Genomic DNA, 27998 nt, shown 5'->3' with positions numbered 1-27998 from the left:
GAAAAAATTAGATGGTATTTGTAAAACAGTATATAAATGCTATTGTTGTTGTTGTTGTTGTTAATAATAACAATCAGTAAAAAATAATAGTAACAATAATGATGCTGATGGCGATAGAAAGGCCGCATGGGGCCCCGGAGATGGATGGTCGGGGTTCTCGGTTGCAGGGCAGTGAAGGGGAATGGGGGTGCGCGAGAAGAGGGAGGAGAACTCCAGCCCTCTTCCACCTTCCCTTCTGGCTTCTCCCAGTTGGGCCACGCCACCCTCTCAGCTCAAGTAGTTCAGGCTCCAGTTGCTGGGGCAACGCCTGTGCCCGGCCGGCTCTCGCGTGCGCGCGCGCTCACACGGGAGGCTGGGCGGCTCGCGCAGCCGGCAGAGCAGCTTTAGCGCTGACAAGGAAGCGGGGAGGAGAAGGTTGGGAGGCGGCGGCGTGCGCTGCTGGGTGTCCCGCCAGGTGTCCCACGGGCGCTCCTGACCCAGTGTACGACTGGGCTCAGTGTCCGCTTCCCACCCTCCCTCGCCGGGGCCGCGCGGGCTCAGGTAGGTAAAGTGAGCCCGGGACGGGGGACAGAGAGGAGCGGGCCGTGCCCAGGTACCCCGGGGCGGCGGAGGTGGGGGGGGGCGGGTTGAGGGGAGCGGCCCTGACGTGGCTGGCGCGCCCCTCCCTCTTCGGAGCCCGGCTTGGCCCAGCTCGGGCGGGGATGGCTCGGCCTCGGCCGCCTTTAAGTGAATGCGCTGCTCGGGGTCCGAGGAGCGAGTGACTTCCCACGCTCCTTGGAGCCGGACTGGTCAGCGAGAACCTCAGTTTCCTCTTGTGTAAAATGCTTCCCCTCCCCATCACCTAGGATCATGTCGGGGGAAAGGCACCTGCTGCTGGGAAGGCGGAGCCGCCTTATTATTTTCGGCCATCCTCCTTCCGTGGGAACGGAGATGTTCCTAAAAGAGCAGACTGCACTTTGCCAGTTCTGAAAGTCAACAGGTTGCAGAAATCGGATACTCCAGTAAAAATCGCAGCCATTTATGGAGTTAGTCAGTAAGCATTAATTAAGCACCTACTATGTGTCAGGCATAGTGCTAAGTGCTGGGGATAAAAAGATAAAAGCCAGTCCCTGCCCTCCAGGAGCTCCTAGTCTAATGGACCAAACAGCTACATACAGACTATGTATTACATAAATTGGACATAATTAATAGAAGAAAGGCACTACCATTGAGGAGGATTGGGAAAGACTTCCTGTAGAAAGTGAGATTGGAGGTGGGACTCGATGGAAGCCAGGGAAGTCAGTTAAGGAGGAAGAGCCTTCCAGGTATAAGGGGACAACTAGTGAAAATGCCTGGATTCCAAAAATGGAGTGTCTGAGAGAGAGAATAAGATAATTCAGGGGACAGCAATGAGGCCAGTGTAAAGCCTTTACATACCTGTCTTATTTTCTCCTACCGACAGACCTGTCAGGTAAGTGCTTAAGGTATTATCTTCTTCATTTTCTATTTTCATTCATTCATTCGTTCGTTTATTCGTTTATTTATTTATTTTTGCGGGGCAGTGAGGGTTAAGTGACTTGCCCAGGGTCACACAGCTAGTAAGTGGCAAGTGTCTGAGGCCAGATTTGAACTCAGGTCCTTCTGAATCCAAGGCTGGGTGCTTTCTCTTCATTTTCTAGAAGGAGAAACTGAGGCCCAGAATAGTTAAATGACTTGTCCATTGGGGTCACACTAGGAGGTAGAGAAGTAGGGTAGAATATGAAGTACCCTAGGGCTTAAGGACTTAGGTTTGATTCCTGCCTCTGACAGTTATCTTTGTAACCTTGGCCAAATCATTTAACCTTCCTTATCTTCTTCAGCTGTAACATAAAGGAAGTTGGATTGGATGCCTTCTGGGATACAAGGCTGTCATCCAGTCTCTCTAGACTTCCACGTCCCAGGAAGCAAAATCTGGTTTGAGTGAATGTTTTCCATTTTTGATGTCCTTAACATCTTGGGTATTGGCGCAATGAGGCTATTCCTTCCCAGAACCTCAGTTCCTGAAAGCCAAATCCTCTGCTTTGTCTTCTCTTCCATAGCAGTCTGAGGAGTTTTATGATTTTCTGCTGATGTGTTTTCAAAGAGACCTCTTTCCCCCAAGAGAATAATTGTAAAAGCTTAAATCATATTTTATAAAACAGTATCATCTCAACCCTTTGAAGCACATAGTGCAAGTGTTGTCCTACTCTTTTATAGATGAGGAAACTGAGGTTGTCATTAAATTTCCTAAATCAGTTCAGCCAATATCAGTCCTAATTTTTCCCAACTCAGAATTGAGTGTCCATTCTACTGCATTAGGCTCACTCTTTTTCTGAAGAGCTGATTGTATCTCTGTCATATCTGTTTCGATCCAATTTAATTTCTGCCATTAAGGAGGAGGGCTGTCTGCTCAGGGAAGGGTACATCCCTGAGGGCTTTTTCACTAAGCCTGGCTACTTGCTTCCCTGCCCTCAATTTCCCTCCACCTGCTGCCTGCAGGTATAGCATATGTTTTGTCTCATCTCACAAAATAAGATTAAGTTTGGTTGCCTTTTAATCAACCACAGTTGGGTTGAAGGGGAAACCAGAAGGAGGTTGTTTTTAACTTATTTTCCAGCCCTTGGGGTGGCCAGTGTTCCTGCTCAATTGCATTAGACAGAGTCTGGTCGGGGTGGGAGAGAAGATTGATGTGACTCAATAAGACTTGAAGCTGCCAGAGCTGTTCTGTACATTCTGCCCAGCATCTTGATGGTGTTTCAGGCAAAGTTCATGACTCATGGAAAGGTGGACTGTGAGAGCCCCTGAAAAGCTGTTGCAGGCTCCGTTTTCTCTTTGTAACCCTGAGAGTTCGGGTGATCTGCAAGTGAATGTGGTCTGACTATATGCCTGTTACTTCTACATCTCTCTTTAGTGGATGTGAAAACTTAGTGAGGAAGCTGAGGTAAGGAACAGCTGCTTTACTGTGTCTGTGATACTTCTGTCCTATTCATATAACAACAATAATAGTAATAACAATAATAATTCCAGTGGTTGGCATTTACATAACACTTTAAGGTTTGCAAAGTGCTTTACAATGTTCTCTCATTCGATTCTCACTACAACTCTCTAAGGTAGGTGCTATTATTAACACTACTCCCATTTTACAGGTAAAGAACTGAAGTTGAGTGGGATTAATTGCCCAGGGTCACAGAGCTAGTCTTTGTTTGAAGTGGAATTTGAACTCTGGTCTTCCTGACTCCAGGTCCTCATCTGGAACTGTATGTGTTGGAGACTCTTGGTGTTGGAGCCATGTAAGCCATGGCTTACCCTAGCCCAGGAGTTAGTGGAAGATAATGCTTTCTTTGCCCATTGTCCAGAGAGAATACTGGAGCTTGGTAACCTAAAGTAGGGGGTGGGGTGGGGGTTTCACTTTTTTTGTGTCTTGGACTCCTTGGGCAGTCTAAGGAAGTCTATAGACTCTTCCTCAAAATAATATTTCTAAACACATACAATAAAATATTTAGGATTACCAAGGAAATGAATTATATGGAAATAAAGCTATCAGAATATTAAAAAGCAAGATCACAGACCTCAGATTAAGAAATTCTGGCCCCAAACAAGTGATCTGACTAGAAAACCAATCTTTCATGGTTTTATGCTCAGCAAATACAGGCATTGTTTGGCATTGTTACTGTTACTATCACTATTACAGAAAATAGATATTCCTGATAGACCTTGTGTAGGTTGGGTTTTTGCATACAGCCATTTCAGTGCACTACAGGAGTTGGCTGAAAGGATACTACAAGTGAAACCCTCATCTTAAGGTTGAATTTTGAACTTTACAAAACAAAAAATGTCCAAATTTTCATGTTAGATTTGCTTTCAAGTGAGGTCACCTTTAGTAGACACTCAAAAGATCCTTTATTTGATTTGATGTAGCAGGAATAATTAGGTTTATACTGATCTTTTCATAAGCACCAACAGTGATCATTGGAACACAGTATCTTCTAACCTGAAGGGTTTATTTTATAGCTTTTAATATATTATCTGTTGCATATAATAAATAGCTCACATTCATAAATCTCTTTATGGTCTACAGAGCCCTTTACATAATAACCCTGATCCAGTTCAGTTTCAGGCTCTGGGGGTGCAAAAACAAAAATATGCGCCTTCAAGGATAAGATGGGGGAGACCAATTTATGAGGTGAACATGATAGTCCTCCTTAGGAGAGGCACTTGAGCTGAAATTTAAAGGGAACTAGTAATACTAATAGCTAGCACTTACCCTAGTACTTTTAGATTTTCAAAGCACTTTATATATGTTACCTCATTTTAAAGATGAAACCGAGGCTGAAAGAGATTAGCGATTTACTAGACACACACAAGTAAGTGTCTGAGTTTGGATTTTGAATTTAGGTCTTCCTGACTCCAAGACCAAAATTCTGTCTATTTTGCCTCCTGGCTGCTCTAGGGAGGTAGGGCAAGGCTGAGGGAAGGAGGGAAGGAAGGAAGGAAGGAAGGAAGGAGTGTGTTCCAGGTGTGGGTATAGCCTGTGCAGAAGTATGAGCCACTTTGATAGGAATATAGAATGTGAGATGGAGAGAAATGTGCTGTAAGCCTTGAAAGATAAACTGGAGCTAGATTTGTAAAGAGCTTTAAAAAACATAGAGGAATTTGTGTTTTATCTTGGAAGCAAGAGTGAGCCCCTGGAGTCTCAGGAGAGATAGCATAGTGACATTACCTTCTTGTTGCTCCTTGAACAAAGATTCTCTCCCAGATTTCCATGAATTTTCACTTTTTCTTTCCCCCTTCCCCCCCAGAAAATGCCTTGAATCACTCCTTCCTCATCTCTCAGCCTCCTGGCTTTCCTTCCTTCAAGTACTAGCTAAAATCCCACTTTCTACAAGAAACTTTTCTCAGTCCCCCTTAATGCTATAACTTTCATTTTGTTCATTTTCTCCAAATGGTTTCCCACATTAAACTGTGAGCTCCTTGATAGCAGAGAGTGGTTTTTGCCTTTGTTTCCTCACTGTGCCCTCCGTGCGCACACAGTGCCCAGCACATAATAGGTGCTTAAATGTTTATTGACTCTGTAATGATTGGAATGACACCACCTACTGGAGACTTACTATAGGAAAGCTCCACCATGAAGAGAATGCCTCAGAGGACAAGGCCATGCGGCGTCAGGAAGTAATGTTTGCGCATGGGTACTGTCCACCAAGGCTACCAGCCAATCAACTTGAGGAGCCTCCCATTTTCTGGGAGGGGACAGGAAGGAGGAAGGAAGGCCTGGGCGGAGAGGTCTGTCTTTTTTTTGGGGTTCCTGACTTTATGGTGGTGGTGGTGGTGGCAGAGGACTTCACAGGAAAATTGAAGAAAGATAGGATTGCCATGCTGTTGGAATTCTGTTCTCAATCTTTCTCTTTCTATCTTTCAATAAACCCTTAAAAACCTAAACTCATTTTATCAGTGATTTTAGTCAGTTTTCCCCAAACTGGGGGAATAGATTAGAACCCACATTTAGAATCTTAAATTACACAACTCTCTGACTGGGGAATAGAAAATGGTCAGTCTTGGAATCTGGAGGACCTGAGTTAAATTTCTGCCTCTGATACATACATAAGCTCTGTGACCACAGATAAAGCACTTAATCTCTTGTAGGCACAGTCTCTTCATATGTAAAATGTGAATGAAAATAGCACCCACCTCATAGGGCTGTTGTGAGGATCAAATGATTTAATATATTCATCGTGCTTTATATATAATCATCTCCCCATTATCTTCACTGCTCACATTTGTATGGCCCTTTATGGGAGTGAAGGCATTTTCCTCACATACCCTATTTGATAAGTAGTGAACCCACTTTGTGAGTTTCAGAAGTTATGATTAAGGTAAATGGAAGAGCCAGGTGTAGAAACTCAGTGTTCTGACCAGATCTCATGTGCTGCCTCCTAGTGGACCCAAGATTAGTTCTGCTATCTCTGGCTTCAATCTGAAGTGCCACATTAATTCTAGTTAACCTGTCTTTTAGTAAGGGCTGGCAAAACTTTGTTCAATTCGATTTAAATTTGAGAGTTTGCTGCTCTATAACTATTTCCTACCTTTTCTGCTTTGTCCATGTTCTCCTGTCCTCTGGGAAGGCTTGGAGGATGGTCAGTGATTAAGCTGCTTCACAAATAGAGTAAAGAAGGAATGGGCATAGGAAAAAGGTGGCGGTGAGGATAGGCAGTAAATGAAGCTTGGGTGGAAACTGTAAGACCAGATTAGATTATTCAATTTTTATCTCAAGAGACATTTATTATATGTCTGCTCTGTACAGGGCATGATGGTAGGAATTGAAAAATGAATACATAAAATAAAGGCAGTCTATAAATGTGAGCAAACCAGCTTACCCTTCACCCTGTTAAGAAGATACTAAAGGCATTATGTCCATTTTAGAGATAAAGACGCTGAGGCTTAGAGAGGTTTTGATTTGCCTGTGGATATTCTCCAGGTCTGGAATACATCCCAGAGCACCTGACAGTCTTTTTCTGTTTCTGTAACAGGTATGTAATGTCAAAAGAAGCCATCCTGATCAGATCCATCACTTAGCATTGGAGTTACTGGAAGGAGTTTGAAGGCATTGGTGAAGGAAGGGCTTAGATGAAAACCATGACTCTTGGTTTTCTTTTCTGGGCTTCGTTTTGTCATCTGTCTGACATGGAATTTAGACTAGATAACCTCTAAGGTCTCTAACATTCAGTAAGATCAGTTACAGTGATGTTGGTACTTTGCTGACAAGGAAATGCCTCATGTGGGGTAGTAACTTTTAGAGAGACTTGGCATGCTGAATAGATTTATACTGTTCTAATAAGGTTTGAATGAACTATGTTAGACTGAATTCTTTATTTCTAGAATAAATCTTTCTTTTTTAATCATAAAAGTATTTTACTATTTTCCAGTTACATATAAGGATAGTTTTCAACATTTGTTTTCATAAGATTTTTAGTTCCAAGTTTTTCTCCCTCTTTCCTTTCCCTACCCCCTCCCCAAGACAGAAAGCAGTCTGATACAGGTTATAGGTACAATCACATTAAACATATTTCTGCATTAATCATGTTGTGAAAGAAGAATCAGAACAAAAGGGGAAAACCTCAAAAAAGAAAAAAACAGAAGTAGAAACAATATGGATCAATCTGCATTCAGATTCCACAGTTCTTTTTTCTGGATGTGGAGAACATTTTCCATCATGAGTTCTTTGGAATTGTCTTGGATCATTGTATTGCTGAGAAGAGCTGTCTGTCACAGCTGATCATTACACAGTGTTGCTGTTACTTTGTACAGTGTTCTCTTGGTTCTATTCACTTCACTCAGCATCAGTCCACTTAAGTCTTTCCAGGTTTTTCTGAAATCTGCCTGCTCATCATTTCTTAGAGCACAATAGTATTCCATTACATTTGTTCAGTCATTCTCCAATTGATGGGCCTTCCCTTGATTTCCAATTCTTTGCCACCACAAAAAGAGCTGCTATAAATATTTTTTTACATGTGGATCCTTTTTCCTTTTTATGATCTTAGAATAAATCTTCCCAACTATTGTATACAAATAGATTACATTTGTATATAGGATAGTAAGATATCTTGGGATTCAGGATATTAATTTTTAGGAGACAGATTTGAAAGTCATTAATTAATTTATTTAGATTAAAAAATTTCCATTTTTATTTTTATTCTTCTATCTCCTTTTGTGTATTAGCTTGAAAAAACAAAGCTGGGCCTGGCTAAGCTGTTTAGCATGAAGGAACAAAACCTCTGAAGGAGTTATTCTGAGAGATAGCTCTTTATCACCAGGGCCATTCTTTTTCTAGAGGGGAAACCAGTTGAGAAGGAAAGAGATAATAGATATTTCCTTTTGGTTTCCTTCTTTTAGAAATTATCACATTCTGCTCTAGGCTCTGCTGTCCAAAACTAGGAGAAAGTAAAGTGTAGGACAGTGTGAGGGATTGTCACTTGTGCAAAAAATAATTGTGGCAGGTAAGCTATATAGGAGCAGCTAGGTGGTGCAGTGGATAGAGTACCAGACCTGGAGTTAGGAAGACCCGAGTTCAAATGTGTTCTCAGACACTTACTAGCTGTGTGACCCTGGACAAGTCACTTTGCCCTGTTTGCCTGTTTCCTCATCTATAAAAGGATATGGCAAACCACTCCAGTATCTTTGCCAACAAACCCCTACATGGGGTCATGAAGAGTCGAACACAACTGAAACAATTGAATGAAAGATTGATAGGAGAGTAGGTCAGGTTCCTTACAAAAATTCTTGAGGCTCTCTTCTCTCTTTTCCAACTTTCTCCACTCAATACAAAGGTCATTTGTTTGGGGTCTGACCTGACTTAGGCTGGCTGTGTGGTTTAGAATAAAATGAGACAGTCACAGAGCATACAAAGTTTAATAAAAGAATTTTACTCAATAGCATGGAAAGGTTCATCAGCGAGCATATATAGTTGGTTCAGCTCCCCGAAGGGGCCTGCCTGGTTAGAAGGGATTGTTGACTTGCACAGCAGTGGAGAAGTCCATCAAGTCTGAGGAACCCCAAGTGCTAGTATGGTGGGTTTTTATGCCTTAATGATGACTGGCATATTAGGTAAATGCTTCAAGCCTTAAGGCTTGCACCAATCATGTATTGAGTATGTTTTCATTGCCTTTTTTGTTTTGTTTTGTTTTTTGTTTGTTTTTGTGAGGCAATTGGGGTTAAGTGACTTGCCCAGGATCACATAGCTAGTAAGTGTCAAGTGTCTGAAGCCAGATTTGAACTCAGGTCCTCCTGAATCCAGGACTGGTGCTCTATCCACTGTGTCATCTAGCTGCCCCTTCATTGCCTTTTAAATGTGAAATCTATTTCAAAAGCCTCCCCCACAGATTTTATAGTTACTGCTACTATAGCTTTAAAAGCCAAATGGACTATTTAGGATTTGGCATGTGGGGCTGGCTGTTTTTGAGAAACTGAAAACAGAGTTAACAGAGGTAGTTTGAGTCAAACTGTGGAGAAGACAGGAAAAAAAAGGTGAATAAAAGCTTCTTTGTTGGGGAAACATCTTATGAAGAAGCTTTATATTGAGAATTTTGTATGAAATGAATCTGAAAAAAGATAAGAATTATGGCTTGAGATCAACTATAGATGACAGAAAAAAAATGTGGAGGAGCCTTCTTTCTTGAAGATGAAGAGAATTCATGTGAAGAATTTGCTTTGCTTGGTACCTTGACTGAACTGAATGTTAAGGAGTGGTCATCTCTAATTACAGTTCCAGTTGGAGGTCGCTCTGTGAGTGTTCTCACAGCTGAAACACTATAAATATCTATGTCTTTGTTAATAAATTGTATGACCAGTAACTTTAATATTTATTCAATCCTAGGAGATTAGGACTTTTGATATATAGATCTGAACAATTGTTTATGGTAAGAAATTTTGCCAGTTTTAAAAGTAATACTAAAGTTAGTTTTTATTGTCTTAATAAACCTTATTTGCATAATTTTAACTTATTTTAATAAACTTAAAAATTAAAAACACAGATAAACTGGGGTGGAGGCTTTGAGCAAATTTGATTAACGATAGAGATATTGCCATTTAGTAATTAATAAGGAGAAATATGTTACTACTAATTAATATATATTAGCAGTTAATAAGGAAATATCCAGACATGTCCATATTATTAGAGAATTTTGGAAACTGAGAATAAATATGGTAACAAGTCAAAGAACAATTAGAGGGAAGGCCTACAAATGAGGCTGGTCAATCCTCAAAACTCTAACATTAGATGATAAAGCTTAGGTCACACAGTGAATTTCCAGGTGTGCACCAGGAGTTGCTGTCATGGTTCCTGTCCAGATTAATAGTAAATGCCACTCCAACTGTATTGGATTTCTTAGTGGCAAGGCCCTAAAGATTTTCTAGGGGACTTTATATTACTTTAATGGACTTAAGACTGTTACTAGATAACCCTGATCTTGAAGATGCAGGAAGCCTGGTGTAGGAAGCACTGGAGGAAGAGCTTAGTTCAGGTAAGACACCAAAAGGGAAAAGACAGTAAGATGTAATAGCTCCCTGGGGTTTTATTTGTGATTTATTTTAAATTCTGAGTTTAGCACCAGATAAAACAAGCATTTCCAAATATAGTAGAACAGAAAAAGGATTGTACATGAAACTGCAGACCTCTGTTATGTCTAGCTTGCTTTTCTTTAAAAATATATAATCTGGGGGGCGGCTAGGTGGCGCAGTGGATAAAGCACTGGCCCTGGATTCAGGAGTACCTGAGTTCAAATCTGGCCTCAGACACTTGATACCTGCTAGCTGTGTGACCCTGGGCAAGTCACTTAACCCTTACTGCTCTGCAAAAAAAAAAAAAAAAAAAAAAAAATATATATATATATATATATATAATTACACACATACACACACACACACACATATATGTGTAATCAGGGCAGCTAGGTGGTACAGTGGATAAAGTACTGGCCTTGGATTCAGGAGGACCCGAGTTCAAGTCCGGTCTCAGACACTTGACACTTAGTAGCTGTGTGACCCTGGGCAAGTCACTTAACCCTCATTGTCCCGCAAAAAACCCAAATATATATATATATATATATAATTGATTCAGCATGTAACTTTCCTTTTTTTTAAAAAGTGTTTTATTATTTTCCAGTTATATATAAGGATAGTTTTCCACATTTGTTTTCACAGGATTTTTGGTTACAAATTTTTTTCTTCTGCCCTCCCTCCCTTCCCTCCTCCCCAAGACGGAAAGCAGTCTGATATAGGTTGTATATATAAAATCACATTAAACATATTTCTACATCAGTCATCTTGTGAAAGAAGAATCAGAGCACAAGGGAAAAACCTCAAAAAAGAAGGGAAAAAAACCAGTCCAAAAGTAGAAACGGTATGGTTCAATCTGCATTCATAATCCACAGTTCTTTTTTTCTGGATGTTAAGAACATTTTCTATCGTGAGTTCTTTGAAATTGTTTTGGATCATTGTGCTGCTGAGAAGAGCCATGTCTATCACCATTGTTCATCACACAAAGGCATGTAACTTTCAAAGCAGTCCCATGTGTCTGATTCTGGCCCATTCTTTTCCGTGTATCCAGTGTGCTTCTTTCTGTGTGTGTGTGTGTGTGTGTGTGTGTGTGTGTGTGTGTGTGTGTGATCCTATACTAGTCCCTCCCTCCTATTTCCCCATCCCCCATTAGAAAAAAAAATTAAAATAAAAAAGTACCTATAACAAATGCAAAGAGTTAAGTAAAACAAACCCCCACATTAGTTTTATCTAGCAATTTGTCTCATTTTGTATCTTGAGTCCATCAGAGCTTTGTCAGGAGGTAAGTAGCATATTTTATCTTTGTTCTTTTGGAATCATGATTTGTCATTGAATTCAGTGTTCTCAAGTTCTTTCAAAGTTGTATTATGTATAAATTGTTCTTCTGGTCCTGATTATTATGCAACAGTTCACTTTGAAACTGTTCCTTTTGTCATTTCTTATGGTAGAATAATATTTGGTTGCATTCATATACCATAATTTATACAGCTATTGCAAATTAATAGACACCTCTGTAGTTTTTAGTTCTTTGCTATAACAAAGGTGTCACTATGACTATTTTTGTACTTATAGGTCCTTTCTCTCTTTGATCTCTTTGGAGTATGGCTCTAGTACTTGTATCATTGAGTCAAAGGGTCTGCTTAATTTAGTGCTTTTTGGTGCATAGTTCCATATTGCATTCCAGAATGGCTAGACCTTTGCTGAGCTCTAGTATGTTAGTGTGGGTTTTTTCTCATAGCCCCTCCAACAAGTGTCATTTTCTGTTTTTTGGCATCTTTGATAATCTGATGGGTATGAGGTAGAGTCTCAGAGTTGTGCTAATTTGCATTTCTCTACTTAGTAGTGATTTGGAGCATTTTTTAATGTGTGTTGATAATTTATATTTTTTGTCTATATATTTTTTATATTTTAGTCTTACCAATTTGAATCAGTTCTTTATATATCTTGGATGTGAGACTTTTTTTTTTAAGTTCAGTTTTTTTATTATTTGGTGAGACAATTGGGGTTAAGTGACTTAACACAGCCAGTAAGTGTTAAGTGTCTGAGGCCAGATTTGAACTCAAGTCCACCTGACTCCAGGGTCGGTGCTCTATCCACTGTGCCACCTAGCTGCCCCTGGATGTGAGACTTTTATCAGAGAAACTTCCTGCAAAGATTTGTTTTCTCAGTTACCTGTTTCTAATCTTAATCTCAATGGTTTTTGTACAAAAGCTCTTAAATTTGATGTAATAAACATTTTCTATTTTATCTTCTGTGATCATCTCTACCCTTTCTTTAGTCATGAACTCTTTACCTCTTTGTAGTTGTGAAAGGTATTTTCTTCTTTGCTTCTCTAATTTGTTGATGGAATGATCTTTCATATTATAAATCATCAATCTATGTGGATCTTATCTTAGTCTATATACTGTGAGATGTTGGTCCAAACCTAATTTCTGCCAGACTCCTTTTCAGGTTTCATCCAATAGCAAGTCCTTATCCCCATTTGGGTACACAAAGAGTTGGACTAAATACTAAGCACTAAACAAACCCCAATAGCTGAGGTCTGTAGGGTTAATAAACATTAAGTTACCAATTTTGCTTCTGTATGCTGTGTGCCTAATCTGGTTCATTGATTAGCCTCTCCAGTTTTTAACCAGAACCAAATAGTTTTGTGGATTACTCTTTTGTAGGGTAGTTTTAGGTCTGATAATGATAGACTCCCATTCTCAACACTTTTCCATCATTTCTCATTAGATTTTTTTTTTTTTTTTGGTGGGGCAGTGAGGGTTAATTGACTTGCCCGGGGTTACACAGCTAGTAAGTGTCAAGTGTCTGAGGTCACATTTGAACTCAGGTCCTCCTGAATCAGGGTTGGTGCTTTATCCATTGCGCCACCTAGCTGCCCTCCCATTAGATTCTTGACCTTTTGTTCCTCTAGGTGCTTTCACTGTTATTTTTTCTAGTTCTAGAAAGCAATCTGTTGGTATTTTGATTGGTATGGCACCAAATAAGTAAATTTATTTAGGTAGTATCGTTATTTTTGTCCTGGATATTAATGATTTCATCCATTTGGTATGTAACATTCAGGAAAAAATCATCTTCAATTCAGGGTTTTAAAAAAAATCTTTAGCTATGGGTTCCTACTATATAGCCATGGTGATGAATAGGAGCAAAGCCAAGAACATCAGGGCCATAACACAGATGATGCTTTTATGTGTTTTTGTTTGTTTGTTTGTTTTTTGCAGGGCAATGGGGGTTAAGTGACTTGCCCAGGGTCACACACAGCTAGTAAGTGTCAAGTGTCTGAGGCCGGATTTGAACTCAGGTACTCCTGAATCCAGGGCCGGTGCTTTATCCACTGCGCCACCTAGCTGCACCCCAGATGATGCTTTTAGCAGTCACTGACTGTCATTGTGGGTCAGAGTTATCTGTGGTTAACAAATCTAACGGATTTTTCTTTCTTCTCGACCTTCTCTGTAGCCTTTGACACTGCTGATCACTCCTTTTTGATGCTCTCTCCTCTCTAGGTTTTCAGGATACCACTTTCTCCTGGTTGTTGGCTTACCTCTCTGACTGGCCCTCTTCTGTTTCTTTTTTTCCCCTTTTTTCTTTTCTTTTCTTTCTTTCTTTTTTTTTTTTTTTTGGTGAGGCAATTGGGGTTAAGTGACTTGCCCAGGGTCACACATCTAGTAAGTGTCAAGTGTCTGAGGCCAGATTTGAACTCAGGTACTCCTGAATCCAAGGCCGGTGCTTTATCCACTGCTCCACCATTGCTGCCCCCATCCTGTCTTCTTACATCTTATTCCTTGACACGTGTCCTATCCAGTGACACCGGCCTCCTGGCTGTTCCACGAAAAAGATGCTTCAGACATTCTCTCTGACTATCCCCCCTTCCTGGTATGATCTCCCTCCACTCGGACTTTTGACCTTTCCGGCTTCTTTTTAAGTCCCAACTAAAATCCTCTCCTGGAAGCTTTCCCTGACTCCTTTTAATTCCGATACCATCACTCTGTTAATGATTACCTGTTTATCCCACATATAGCCTGTTTGTTCTTTTCCCCATTAGACTGTAATCTCCTTAAGAGAGAGACTGTGGTGGGTGCAGCCAAGATGGCAGAGGAAAGGCAGCTACTTGCCTGAGCTCTCTCCAAAACCCCTTCAGATACCTTTCCATAATTCCTGGAGCAGCAGAACCCACGGAGAAGGGGGGGGTAATAATTCTCCAGCCAAAGGACAGAGACTCTTTTGCCCTTTTTGTATCCCCAGTACTCTGTAAGAACATAATTACTAAGAATGGGTTTTAGGGGGACCCAGAGACCCCCCCCCCACACACACAGGAACTCTGGCTGGTTTCCCCTGAGCCATCCCGGAGTCTGTAGAAATTGAAAAGAAATGTAGATTGACCTTCCTGACTACCTAAAGGAAGTTAATTCACCTGGGCAATCCTCCCCAAGTCATGTCAATCAATGGATTTGAATATTACTGACCATTTAGCTTGGATCAATATGCAGTGACCCATTTCTACCTGAGAGAGGATAAAAATCCTTGGGGAGAGGAGGGTTGCCCTAATCTCCTTACTGTGCCTTTCCCGATACTGACTTATCTTACCCCGGGGCTCTCTGCCTGGCTCCCCCTTCCTGGGATTCTATGTTGAGTGTACACGTGATCAAATTTATAATAAATGCTTAATGCCCAAAACTGGTGCAGTAGCCTCTAATTTAAAAGTACCAATATATTAGAAACCCCAGCTAAGTTCCCCAGTATCTTAGAACAGGGACAGGCACCCCATATATATATATTGGTGAAGCAATAGGGGTTAAGTGACTTGCCCAGGGTCAACACAGCTAGTAAGTGTTAAATGTCTGAGGCCGGATTTGAACTCAGGTCCTCCTAAATCCAGGGCTGGTGCTCTATCCACTGCGCCACCTAGCTGCCCCACCCCCAATATATTTTCAAACGACACAGTAATTAAAACTTTTTCATCTGTGGGAGCCCCATTGGAAGGTGATACCAAATCTTAGCCCTTTGCCCTTTCCTTTTTCCATGACTAAAGACTCTTCCTTCTCTCCATTAAGAGACCAAGGATCTCCACCAAGTTAGCAAAGGGATTACCTTTCTTCCAGGTAAATTCATATTCACAATGATTATGCAAAGACAATTTTACTTCCTTTGTGACATTAGAAAACAAAGCACCTCCCAACAATTCCACTCTTGGTCTTCTAAGCCCTTGGAAGTTGTGTGTCTCTATTGGAAGACAAGGCAGTGCTGAGCTTGCTAGAGAAGAAGAAGCCTTCATGCCAGAGAGAGGATCCAGATGAGGTCTGCCTTTCCTTATACAGTTTGTTTTGGGCAGTAATACAACAAGGATGCCCCAACCCTAACACAGCTTCAGCAGGCTATACAGTATTGGAGGAGGAAGAGGAAATGGAGAGGAAACTGACATACAAGTGACTGGGAATACAAGAAAAAGGCAGAGATGTGAAAATTCCAAAAGAGAGGCTGGATATGTGTCGCTCACAAGCAGCTAAACCAACCATGAAATCCAGAGACTGAAATGATGAGATCAAAACACTTTGAAAAAACATGAACCAAAACTCTTTAATAAAAGGAAGAATCTTGCAGATGCTCAAAGATCATGAAACATTAACAAGAAACTAAAATCATTCAAAAGAGTAATAAAACTTAAAATAAGATATTGGGAGGGGAAATAGGTCAGAAACCATAGCTCTTTAATTAGAATAATGAAGACAAACAACAGCTAAGAATTTTAGAACACAATGGAGAAATGACACAGGCTCTACCCGAACAATAGATTTGGACCTCAAAATACAATATTAGAAGAAAAGTTTGACAAAAGATAAACAAAATGTATCAACTCTGAAAGAACACATGAATTTTATGTCAGTGACTCCCCTTAAAAACAGACTGTGCAGAGATTATGTAAAGATGACAAGTGTTTCATAAGAATATGACAAAAACCTGAATATGATTCTATAGGATTTTGTTGGAAGAGATGAACCACATATTTATCTGGGTGGGGAAAAGGAAGGGTCAAAAGAGTGAGGAATACCTAATTTAAAAGAAAAAAAAAGGTTACTTTAAATAAAGTTAAAGAACTTGGGATAGGAGAGGTGAATAGAGTGGAGAGATTGCACATGTGTGGGAAGTAACATCAAAATACTGTAAGCAAAACGAATTAAAAGAACAAAGTAGTGACTTAGAAGAGGAAAGGGATAAAAATCAATGTGAAGGAAATATCAGCAGAAAATACAAATAATGCATAACACCTTTTGAAATATGTGTACAAATATACATAGTTATCAGTATCATCAATAGTTTCACAAACATTGATCATTTCCTTGGGCATAGAGAAATTAGAAATGTGAAAAAAGCAGAAACATTTGTTATGGGGGAATAGGTGGGGGGTTTGAGGTAGGGGTAGGAGTTCTTAGGAATTCGTCTTTAAAGAATTACGCCCTCTTGCACACAAATCCAATAGGATATGATAATAGTTTATTTAGGGGCTGGGGAAAGGAAACCAAGAGAGAAATCCTTGGACTTCTCATGGGAGGGAAAAGGCATAGCACAGAGGCATGGCTCTGAGATACCTCTCTCCTAAAGCAGGAGACAGGCAGGTACTTTTATAGAGGACTGATGGGGGTGATCATCTGACTGTGGAAAGTTCCCTTATTGAAGGAGGACCATCCCTCACAGGTGGTGGCTGGGGGAGTTGGGTGAGGGGTGGCTGAGGATCTCTCCTGCCATGAAGGCAGTAGCCACACTTAATCTTATCTCCCCAGGGGTAGGGGAGACTGGAATGAAGGGTGGTGGTCCTGGGGCTAGCTCAGTCCTGATCCGGTGCCCCTTATCTCTTTAGGTGTGTCTGTCCTTTGGTTTAGTTTCTCAAGGAGCAGGTTCTTTGATGTACTCCAGAAAATTCTGGGGTGCTAGGCCCATAACACATTAAACACATCTTCAATAGACCATAATGCAATAAAATAGTATTGGATACTATAAATCCTAAACAGAGATTTAATAATGAGGTCCTGAATAATGAGTGGGCCACAAAACATCAGAAAAAATACACCACTATGTGAAAGAGAAGTAAGTCTCTTTCAGGACATAGCCCTGTGATGCTGTGTATGGGTAGAGAGATGACGACTCCTAATTGGTGAAAAAAACCCACAGTACTCCACATGTGTGCTAATGGAAGATAGGCGAAAGGTATCGTTTGGCCCTTGAAGTCCATGTTTTCCTTTTTTCCTCTACCCCCATTCTCTTCCTGCTTTTCTTTACTAGCTGTCTCTTAGCTAGTCAGGAGTCATGTTTCTCTACCCATACACAGCATTTATGGGGCCATCTAAGGGACGACCACAGCCCACTTTGGGGAGAGGGCTACATTTACATGAACAAAATAGAAAAAAAAGAGGATTAATGGACTGAATTTTAAATTAAAAAAACTAGAAAATCAAACTCATTTCTCACACAAGACACTCCATTTCCTTCCAGTGTATTTTCTTTGGCTATTACTCCTGTCTGGAATTCTCTCCCTTTACCACCTCCTGGCATCCCTGTTGTTGAGTTGTGTTCAGCTCTTCATGACCCTATTTGGGTTTTTTTGGGGGCAAAGATACTGGAGTGGTTTGCCATTCCTTCTCCAGCTCATTTTACAAATGAGGAAACTGAAGCCTGTCCCTGTTGACCTGGGACAAAGCTCAGGCTATTCAATGCTAGATTCAAAAGAAGCAAAAAGTTTGGGCCCTCCGTTCTTAGAGAGCCCTATTCAGAGGCTTCACTTTAACCGGAGAAGTTGGAAAAAAGAAAAGGTCAATGGGAGCATAGGCTTGAAGTAATAATTTATTTTATTTTTTTTTTTGAAGTAATAATTTAAATCATATTATCTTACATTTATATAGAACTTTGCAATGAGAAAGGACCTTAGGCAAAAGGGCACTGTTTGTTTTTGTGGCTTCAATCCCTGTCCCTTTGTGTTCAGCTTCTCCTCTGTCCCAGTCGAGATGCTGACACCCACTACCCTCAAACTACTCCGCGGCTGGGTTCAGTTCCCTGTGCGTGCAGAAAGGTCGGTTTCATTCCTTTCTGCCCCTAGTCCTAAAGTACTATCTTTGACTAGAGCTGGTAGTTTGAATGACTTTGATTTGATAAAGGTGTGAATGAGGCTTAATCCACCCAGGGGGTGTTTGTAATTTTAAAGAGATGTTTAACATAAATGAAGTTGACAGATTGAGTAAGCACTGGTTTTTTTCTTGCCTGTTTCGGGGTTCCTTGTCCCCAGATCCACTAGACAGTAAAAATACATCCCCATTCCCACCTCTTCAACCCCATACTCATACACACACACATACATTCTCAGGTTTTTTGCAAGTAGAGCTTCATAAAACCAGTCCTTTACTTGGAGAGAACTAAATGGGTTGGCACAGTTAATTAGAAATATGGACAGTGAATTCAGAATATGATTTTCTTTCTTCCATGAATTACAAAACCCAAAACATTTCAATAGCACACTCCATCACCTGTTATATAATGACTAAACTCTTCATGGACATTTAAGGCCCTTGATGATGTTGTTATCTGTGCTTCATTGGTAGTGAGAAAACTTGGCTAGCTAGGTGGTGCAGTGGATAGAGCTGGACTTGGAGTCAGTAAGACCTGAGTTCAGATCCTGCCTCAGGTACTTTGTAGCTGTGTAACCCTAGGCAAAACCTCTGTCTTCCCCACTTTTCTCATCTGTAAAATGGGGGTAATAGCACCTACCTTATGGGATTGTTATGAGGATCAAATAATATATGTAAAGTTCTCTGTAAACCTTAAAGCCTATGTAAGTATTAGCTATTATTATCTGTCTCACCTCTCCCTCTCAGTGATCTCGGAGTCCGAACCTCAGTTTCCTCATCTGTAAAATGAGGGCAGTAAAATGTTAAGAACTGGAAAACACCCTCAGAAGTTATCTTGTCCAATTTGTACTCTATAGCTTGTTTATGACTAGTGCTCACAGGTGCTGCACTTTCTACTACATTGGCCTTTCAGTGGGAATAATATAAGAATTCTTGATGGGGTCGTGGTGGTCACCATCCAAGTATGAAATAGCTCAGGGGAAGAAGTGGAAATTTGATAACAGTGGAAAGATTCAGGACCTCGTTTTGAGTCTTGTTTTGCCAATAATTTGCTGTGTGACCTTGGGTCTAGTCATTTAACCTCGCTGGGCCTCAGTTTCCTCAACCTGTAAGATGAGGGGGATTGGAGTAGATTATTTTACTGGTCTCCTTCAGCTCTTGAGCTGAAAAGCTCCTCTCAGTAGGGGAGAATGATAGCAGACCTTTCTTTGGGAATCGAGGCCCTGGGAGGAGGTGGTAGTGGGAAGCTGAGGACCTAGATCTGTCTCTAGGTTGTGGGCTGCCTTTCTGAGTTCTTTTCCTTTTGGTTGCAGTGTAAACCTCCCCCCAAGATGGAGGCTTCTGGAGGCATGGTGTCCACTCCCAAAGCACTGCCCTACTTTGTGGCTGTCTCCCAGATTCTGGGCCTGACTGTAGTGGCTGTGACTGGGGCATGGCTTGGCCTCTACCGTGGTGGCCTTGCCTGGGAGAGTGCTCTTCAGTTCAACGTGCACCCGCTCTGCATGGTCATAGGCATGGTGTTCTTGCAGGGAGATGGTGAGTCTTGGCTGGGTAAAGCTAGGTGGGATGTGGCATAAGATAATCTAGGTGGGGTGTGCCACCTGAGCTTGGGGAGGAACCAGCTCCTTTCTGCCTAGAGTTTCTGGGTATATGGGAGGATATCTTGGGAAAATGCCCAAGCACTTTTGCTTTTGGGGGGTATTGGCAAGGGGAGGTGTACTGTTGTACTTGGTTGGGTACAATTACCTTCTAAGCTTGATGCAGCACCTCAGTCTCCTCCATAGATAAGCAGTAAAGGTATGTTTGGTAGAATGATGGCTGTAAATCAAGGTCCCCTTCCTTCATAGCTTACTTCTTTGGGGGTAAGGAAAAGGGGATGGCCCCTTCTGGAAGAACTGATTCCATAAATAGAGTAGGTTCTCAAGGTGGCATTCAGAGCTAAAAGATTGTTGAACAAAACAGTTGTTTGCCAGCACAATACAAAGCTTCAGTGTTCATGCTCTCTCCCACTTGCATCCGAGGCTGTAGCCTGTTTGCTCTGATAAATAATGACAGCTGATAACAGCTGGTTTCCTTCGCCATGGCCCGGGGAAATTAATTCAGAGTTGCCCCTGGCCACAGGCACCATTTTACAGGCATACAATGAGCTCCATTCTAAAGTAACCAGGTAGTTTGGATATTTTGGGTAGCTCTGAAGTCCCTTTATCAGGTCATAACCTGTTATTCTGCCTTGTCCCTCTGAAATTTTGTTCTGACACGGACCTCCAGCTCTGCCATCCTCCAGCCCTCTCTCTGGCCTTGCTCAGACTTCACTTTCTTCCCTTCCCCACGGCGAGTGTCTCCTGCTCTCCAACACTCTGCCCCACCATGTTGATCCTTATTCCCCAACAGATCCCAGCCCCATATCATTTCTGTCATCCACGTCCTCTGCTCTGGTTCAAATGCTACTGAACTGAGCTGTAGGAAATCACTCAGTGGAGTCACTGAGGGGGTCGATTATGAGAGTCCTGAAAAACTGGGCTTTGGCAGATGATGAGCATCAGTAAGACAGAGGATTCCGGAGTAGAGGATGGGACAGAACTGGCTTTCTTCTGGGTTGAGGTCGGGAAGGGAGGATTTGCTTTATTTAATCTCCAATGGGCCTTCACCTCACCAAGGTGTCTGACTCTTTGTGAGCCCCTGGACCAGAGCACACCTTGCCCTTCCATCCTCTAACTCTCTCCAAGTCTGCCCAAGTTCATGTTTGTTGTTGCCATCTCGCCCTCTGCTGTTCCCTTCTCCTTTTGCCTTCAGTCTTTCCCAACATCAGGGGCTTTTCCGGTGAGTCTTATCTTCTTACGTGGCGGGAGCACTTAAGCGTCAGCTTCAGTATTTGACTTTCCAGTGAAGAGCCTGAATTAGTTTTTTTTAAAGTATTGACTGATTTGACCACCTTGCTGTCTGAGGGACTCTCAAAAGTCTTTTCCCAAGTTGATTTTCTCTCCAGATACTGTGTCCTACTCCTCCAGTCTACCAGAGCCATGCCCAGGGATGGACATGTCCTGGATCTCGCCATTGTACATGTTCTACTTCCTTAGTCAAGAATTTGGACATTTTGCAATCTGGCCGTGACTTTCCCTTGTTCAGTGTCTCCCTGTGCCTTATCCCTCCTAAACCTATTCTTTGCTCCCATTGGGGGCTCCGTTCCCTTCACCCCTCAGTGCTTTTTCAGGCCTGCCTTGCACTTTCCTCCCTTCTCAGTCTCACTTGGACTATTGCAGTAAACGCCTAATTGATTTCCCTTCCTCGGGTCTCTCCTCTCTCTAATCCATTCTCCACATAGCTGTCAGAGAGAATTTCCTAAAGCATGAGTTTGATTATATTACACTTCTACTTAATAAATTCCAGGGGCTCCCTGGAGCCTCTGGGATCAAATAGAAGCTCCTCTGTTTGGCATTTAAAGGCCTGGCCCCAAACTACCTGTCTTGCCTAATTACATACCTCCTGCACATGATGGTTCAGCTCAATTGGCCTTCTCTTTGTTCCTCACATGTAGTACTTCATCTCTCATCTTTGTGCCTTTTCCCTGGCCCTGCTCCAAGCCTGGGCTGTGCCTCCCTCCTTATCTCTGCCTCTTAGAATCTCTTGTTTCCCTTAACACTCAGTTCAGCCACTTTTTTCTGTGTGAAGCCTTCCTTCTCTAGCCGTTAGACTGCTCCCCCCCCCTCGCCAAACAGGGGCCTCTGCCCTTTACCTTGTATTTTAGAAACCTATCCTTCTTTGTATGTTCGGTGCCTGGGAGAATCAGGTCCTTGAGAGCAGGGACTGTTTATTTTGGACTCAGTATGCTTAGTGCATCAGAGTGCTGGGCACAGAGTAGGCTCTTAACACATGCTTATAGATTGAGGTTTTTTCCAAACCTTTCTTCCCCACTGCCTCCATGGGTCCTGGATGCAATTCCCCAGGGCCACAGGAGGGCACTTGTTTAGAAATGAAAGGATTTATTTTGAAAACTAGGGGATCTAGGGATGCAGATGTGAGAATAGTCAAAGGCACTGACTGGCGCCAAGTGTGGAATCATCTTCTGTGGTAACATAGGAAACTGAAGGACATTCTCATTCAGAGCCACATTGGTGGGCAAAGGGGAAGGAGGTCACAGCAGGTACGATCAGTGATAGGCTAAGTTGGGGATAAAAGGCAGAAGTGTGTGTGTATGTGTGTGTGTGTGTGTAGATACACATACACATATATGTAGGGAATAGATGTTAGGACTCATTGCGACATTTGAACAGAAAGAGAAAGAGAAAGGGAAAGAGGAAAGGTGGGAGAGGTAAACAGCTGGAAGATTCCTGTGTCTACACTGAAACCAAAAGAGATTTCTGAATGATTTTTGGGTTGGATCTGGTTAGAGACCTATTGATATAAGGGGAGAAAATGACAAGTGCTCAAAGCCCATGCACACCCTTCTTCTGTGTGGGCTTGGCTCTGGGCTTAGATGCTAGGCAGAAGGCCCCACAGATGTTTCATAGGTGGTTGGGTGGGTGAGGGGAGAAGAAAGAGCCTCCAGTGTGTAGTGGGAAAGTGGACAGAAGGAAACTTATCAGTATACGTTGTTCCTTTTCTCATCCCTCACAAGCACTACTAGTCTACCGGGTCTTCAGGAATGAGGCCAAGCGCACCACAAAGATCCTGCATGGGCTGCTACACATCTTTGCCCTTATCATCGCTTTGGTTGGTGAGTCCCCCGAGATTCCCTTTCCCTCCAAAGAATGTTGACTGGCTGTCCATACCCTCTCCTCCCTTCTAGTTTCTACATCTGAGGTGGTACACACTTTGCTAATCTGCACTTAGGCAAACTACCTCTTCTGGAAGCAGATTTTTTTACCTCAGTGCCAATACTCTAAGCATACAGCTTATTCCTCTCAACATCTTTGGGAAAGGTCGGGGCAGGACTGGGAATAAATCCTATGAGCTCTAAATGGCCATGTTGGTTGGACCTCCAGGATTCTCTCCTTCCATTTTCCCCCAGACTCAAAAAATGCCTAACCTTGCATTCACATCTCCAACTTCCTTCCAGGACTGGTGGCTGTGTTTGAATATCACAAGAAAATGAAGTATGCCGATTTGTATAGTCTGCATAGTTGGTGTGGGCTCCTTGTCTTTATCCTCTATTTTGTACAGGTGAGTCCCTTTCTGTAGTTCCTGCCTCTCTGCTCACAGGTAACCTTGGAGGGATCTGAGAGCAGCTATATGGGGATGGTAAAAGTCCAGTCTCACAGGTCACAGAGTAGGCTGAGCTGTAGCTTAGCACGGCCAAAGAGCTGCAGTTGGCCCCAAAGGCATTATTCCCTGGGACACTGGAACCAACCCCAAGTTGGACTGATTTGGGGACACGTGGAAGGTGTTTTTAAAAAATTATTGTTGGGGGCAGCTAGGTGGCACAGTGGATAAAGCACCGCCCCTGGATTCAGGAGGACCTGAGTTCAAATCTGGCCTCAGACACTTGACACTTACTAGCTGTGTGACCCTGGGCAAGTCACTTAACCCTCATTGCCCTGCCTCCCCCCCAAATTATTGTTGCTAGACTGTGTTTTCTAAAATTATTTGCCACTTATATATTAATGGCTATTGCACCTGTTTTGGCAGTATTTATTATTAACTAATATTACGTATTAGTAAAGTATTGACCACGTGTCTCCCTAACTTCCTCAGAGTCTCAGGTTTTCAGGCCTACATTCTGAGCCAGAGGAATGGGTCTAGGAAGCTGAGAGTGAGACCAGAGAGATAGGGCAAGAAGAGAGCAAAAGAGGCCGACCCTGGTGTTGCCAGGAGTTTTATCCTCCTTAGATAGAGGCTCCAAGCTAATTGGTTATGGCCTCATTGGGTTCCATTGAGTGACATGACTTGAGAGTGGTCTAGAGAGGGCAAATTTCTACATCTAGGTGTGCTAACCAAAGGAATCAGTCTGCATTTCCTTTGTTCCCCTGGGCTCATCCCAGGAACTGAACTAAACTTTCTGAGGTGAGGAGAAGAGAGCAACTAGACTGATATCTAGATCTTTCCTAGAAATCCATTATTAATAATTATTTTCTCACAATGGAGAGGGGGGATGGTGCCTTGCAGCTGTTGGGCACCTTTCAGTTGGCCTGCTCATGGCTGGTCCCAGGCTTAGGTTCTTTGGAACTTTGGGGGTGATTGTGATAGAGGTCATTGAGGACTGGGGGACAGACTCCCTTCAGGTTGTCTACAGTCCCCCAAGATGGGCTTAGCATTGTCTCAGAAATATCAAATTAGGCAGCACTAATGACCCAGTAGGCTGGCAGGGAATTCCTTTCTTTGTTTAATTCTGACAACTGTCTCTCCATTTCTCCCAGTGGCTCATAGGCTTCAGCTTCTTCCTGTTTCCTGGAGCATCATTCTCCCTTCGAAACCGATATCGCCCCCAGCATATCTTCTTTGGTGCCACCCTCTTCCTCCTTTCTGTGGGCACAACCCTGCTGGGTATCAAGGAGGCGCTGATATTTGGGCTCAAGTGAGTGACCTGTGACTGCTGATATAGAAGCTGGGGCCGCCACTGTCCTGAGCAGTCTTACACGCTCATCTTTCCTGGGAAGCAGCATCTTTTGTCGATGGTTTAGTTAGCTGCCTTCTCATCAGGGTGCATAATACCGCAGCTTGGGTCCACCGGTTTTTATGGCTGGGTTGGGATAACTGGTTTGGGTATTCCCATCGTATTAATCTGCTCTTGGCGGAGGGCATGTGTGTGGTGAGACATCACGAGTCCTTTCTCCTTTCTCTCTCCCCTGTAGGAACAAGTACAGTATGTTCCATCCTGAGGGCATCTTGGCTAACATCCTGGGCCTGCTGCTGATCTGCTTTGCGGTGGTTGTGCTCTATATCCTGACTCGAGAGGGCTGGGCTCGGCCACGCCGGGCCGAGGAGCAAGCGCTCTCCATGGACTTCAAGACCCTGACAGAAGGGGATAGCCCCAGCTCTCAGTGATGGCTGCATCTGGCCATGACAGGGTGGGAAGTGGGTATGTGGTGAGGAGCCTCTTCAGTTCCATGTGTGTCTTTTTATTCCCTTCTCCCTTGTTGTGGTCATCCTGCCATCCATCCCTTTGGGAAATCTCAGAATGCCACTGAAGCTACTCCTGGGCAGTAGCAGGAAACTAAGGTAAAGGTGCCCTAGAACAGATGCTGGGGGTTAGCCAGTGGAATGAATGGTCTGAATGCTGCTCAGTGTTTGTTTATTAACCCTGGTGGCCGGGGGCTTGCCCTCCCATTAACCTTTTGCTTTTCTTCTCCATACCCTGCCTCTTGGCAAAATTAGCAGCATGCCCACCTTGTGCAGTTCTTCCTGCCCCCACAGAACTAGCCCAGAGTGAGGAGGATTGCAGATAGAAGATGAAGGATCCTATAAGAGACGTACCTGTCAGAAAGGTGGTTCACCTTTCAGGTGCTCAGTTAACACGGTCTTTTAGAGCTTAAAGGGAAACATCATTATTTTACAGCTGTGGAAAGTGAGGCTTAGCTTTGAAGTGACTTGCACTATTGTGCCACACGATTGGCTCTTCTGGTGTCTTTAAAGCAATGGTTCTAAAACTTTTGGTCTCAGCACCCCATTACTCTCTTAAAATGGTTGAAGACCCCCTAAAGAACTTTTGTCTTTTTGTGGGTCAAAGCTGTGATCTTAACTGTATTAGACATTAAAATGCTTTGCTATAATGAAAATACCTCATGACATTTGACCTGAAAGAGTCTCAGGGACCATTGGGGTCCCTGGACCACACTTTAAGAACCAATGCTCTAAAGTAAACAGATATTTTCAAGAAAAGTCCCCTGTTAGGGAACTATGCCTGGCTTCTGGTTTCCTTGGCTAGAAGTCTGACTTTGGGAGACGCTGTAGAGCTCTGTATTGCTAAGATAGAGGTTGGTGTTAGATGATAGATGATGATAGATGCTGGGCCTAGCATTGAGGACTACAGCCAGAGAGGCCACTCTGGTGGCTGGAAGCTGGGGAGAAGCACCAGGGGCCTCAGATATTAGTAATTAAACACCAAAGCCCATTCTCTGTGCTCACACCGAAGTCAAACCAAACATTCAGCCATTCCAAACAAAGCGTCAGCCTTTGGCAGTGGGAAACAATTGAGATCACATGGAAAACATATTTGTGCTCAGTGCTCAGGGCCAAGTTATGGGCTTGAGACTTGTTCTTTTCTTTGCTACCCACCCCCAGGACTGCAGTGATGATGGGAAGGTGTCAATATGTCTTTGATTTTTACACAGGATACTGAGCTCCTAAACTATAGCTTTCTCTCCTTAAAGAAGACAGGTCTGATAGGGCGTGGGTACCAGTTATAGGGCTTTACTCACATGCTAGGGAGATAGGTTTTCTTGTAGCCTGCCTGGGTCTGGCCTAGGAAGGTGCTAGAACTCCTTTTCCTCTCCCCTGGCCTGGGCATTAGGGAGAGGCTGGCTATTTGCCAAATAAGGTCGAGACTGCCCTGAAAAGAGAGGCTGGGGTCACAAACCCCTTGATCTTAAATGAAAGGCTCCCGTTGTTACAGACCATGAGGTCCAGGGCTGCTTCATTCACCCTGTGAGCCACACTCCTGCCAAGGTAGCATGGAGCTGGACTGGCCTCTGCCAGAGGGTCAGACAGCCTCTCTGCCCTCTACCTGGGCTCTGGAAGCAGCAGGGACAGAGTCAGAATCACAGTAGTCTTTTCAGTGGGTGAGCCCCAGGTTTTAGAGCTGAGGTTCCACTCCGAAAGCATGTTGTGCTGTAATCTGAGTCACTGTTTGGCATTAGTCCCAAAATAACATGATTAGAGCATCAATCTTGTACTCTCTGCACTTGGCAAATGATTCTCCCACATCCCCAGGCTTTTTTTCCCTGTTTGCCTGTGGTTTGAACACTGCAGCACAACATGTGGCTGCTTGTGTTTTACCCTTAACAAGTCTTTGAGGTGGACAAACTTGGGCACTTAATGAAGAAACTGTCTCCAGCAGCAGTGGGGCTAGTGTTTCCTGAAAGAGGTTGCTCTTCTGACTCTGAGAAGCCAGCTTTGCTGCTCCATGTTCAGATTTCCATTTAAAAGGAGCCTTTTCCATAGGCAGGGGCGGAATGCTTCCTCAGGGCAGGCAGCTGTTCCATCCTTTTCCCCTGACCCTGTAGCAAGGGTTGCTTGTGGGTTCCTCCCTTGAGGGGTGCTGTCCTATCCTCCTTTTTTACCCTTAGACCCTACCTAGCCTGGTCCATGTTTCTTATGTGATATTAATTAATGTCTGGCTTAGATTGAAATGTCAGGGTCAGGTACCATGCCTAGCTAGGTTCTACAGTCACCTGGCACACTTGGACACCCTGTTTCTATATGGAATTGCTGCACCTTGGACAAACTGCCAAAATATAATTATATAATCCCATTAGACAGAATGACAGTACATAGGAAAATGTAGCTTTTGGCTAGTAGCTTAATTCTAAGTTATATTTTTCTCCCAAAGTTACTTTAAAGGAGCAAAGTTTTAGGTCAATCAGGAGGCTTTCAAAGCCAGAAGAATTTTAGGGTAATCCTCATAGGAAGCTTTTGTCTCCTCCACTCCCTGCCCCCAAACAAAAGCTATTATTTTGCTAGTGGTCAGTCTTCTGTGAAATATGTTTGTGTTTGTGTAGAAAACAGATGATTCAATAAATGTCTGTAGCAAATCTACTGCCTGTTATCTTCAATTTACTATAGCTGTAAGGGAGCCATTGTTTCTAGTCCAGCAGTCCACATGAAATCGATGCCATTGGAGATAAGAGAAATAAACAGTTTGGGGAACATATGTAAAATGATTAATTCTGTTTCTCATGACATCAG

The 27998-nt window shown here is 42.8% G+C and overlaps 1 protein-coding gene across 1 annotated transcript; it reads left to right on the top strand.

The window, feature by feature from the left end:
• Positions 1 to 361: 361 nt before the first annotated feature.
• Positions 362 to 27899, top strand: LOC122752523 (transmembrane ascorbate-dependent reductase CYB561). Its single transcript, XM_043999333.1, has 6 exons — positions 362 to 540; positions 19472 to 19694; positions 22774 to 22872; positions 23215 to 23318; positions 24512 to 24669; positions 24947 to 27899. The coding sequence occupies exons 2-6, from the start codon at positions 19490 to 19492 to the stop codon at positions 25137 to 25139; spliced, it is 759 nt and encodes a 252-aa protein (XP_043855268.1). The 5' UTR covers positions 362 to 540; positions 19472 to 19489; the 3' UTR covers positions 25140 to 27899.
• The last annotated feature ends 99 nt before the right edge of the window (positions 27900 to 27998 follow it).

Source organism: Dromiciops gliroides, chromosome 4 (genome assembly GCF_019393635.1).
Source record: "Dromiciops gliroides isolate mDroGli1 chromosome 4, mDroGli1.pri, whole genome shotgun sequence".
In the NCBI taxonomy this organism is placed as follows: domain Eukaryota; kingdom Metazoa; phylum Chordata; class Mammalia; order Microbiotheria; family Microbiotheriidae; genus Dromiciops; species Dromiciops gliroides.
Note: the sequence above shows the minus strand (reverse complement) of the source record. Positions and strands in the feature narration are given on the sequence as shown.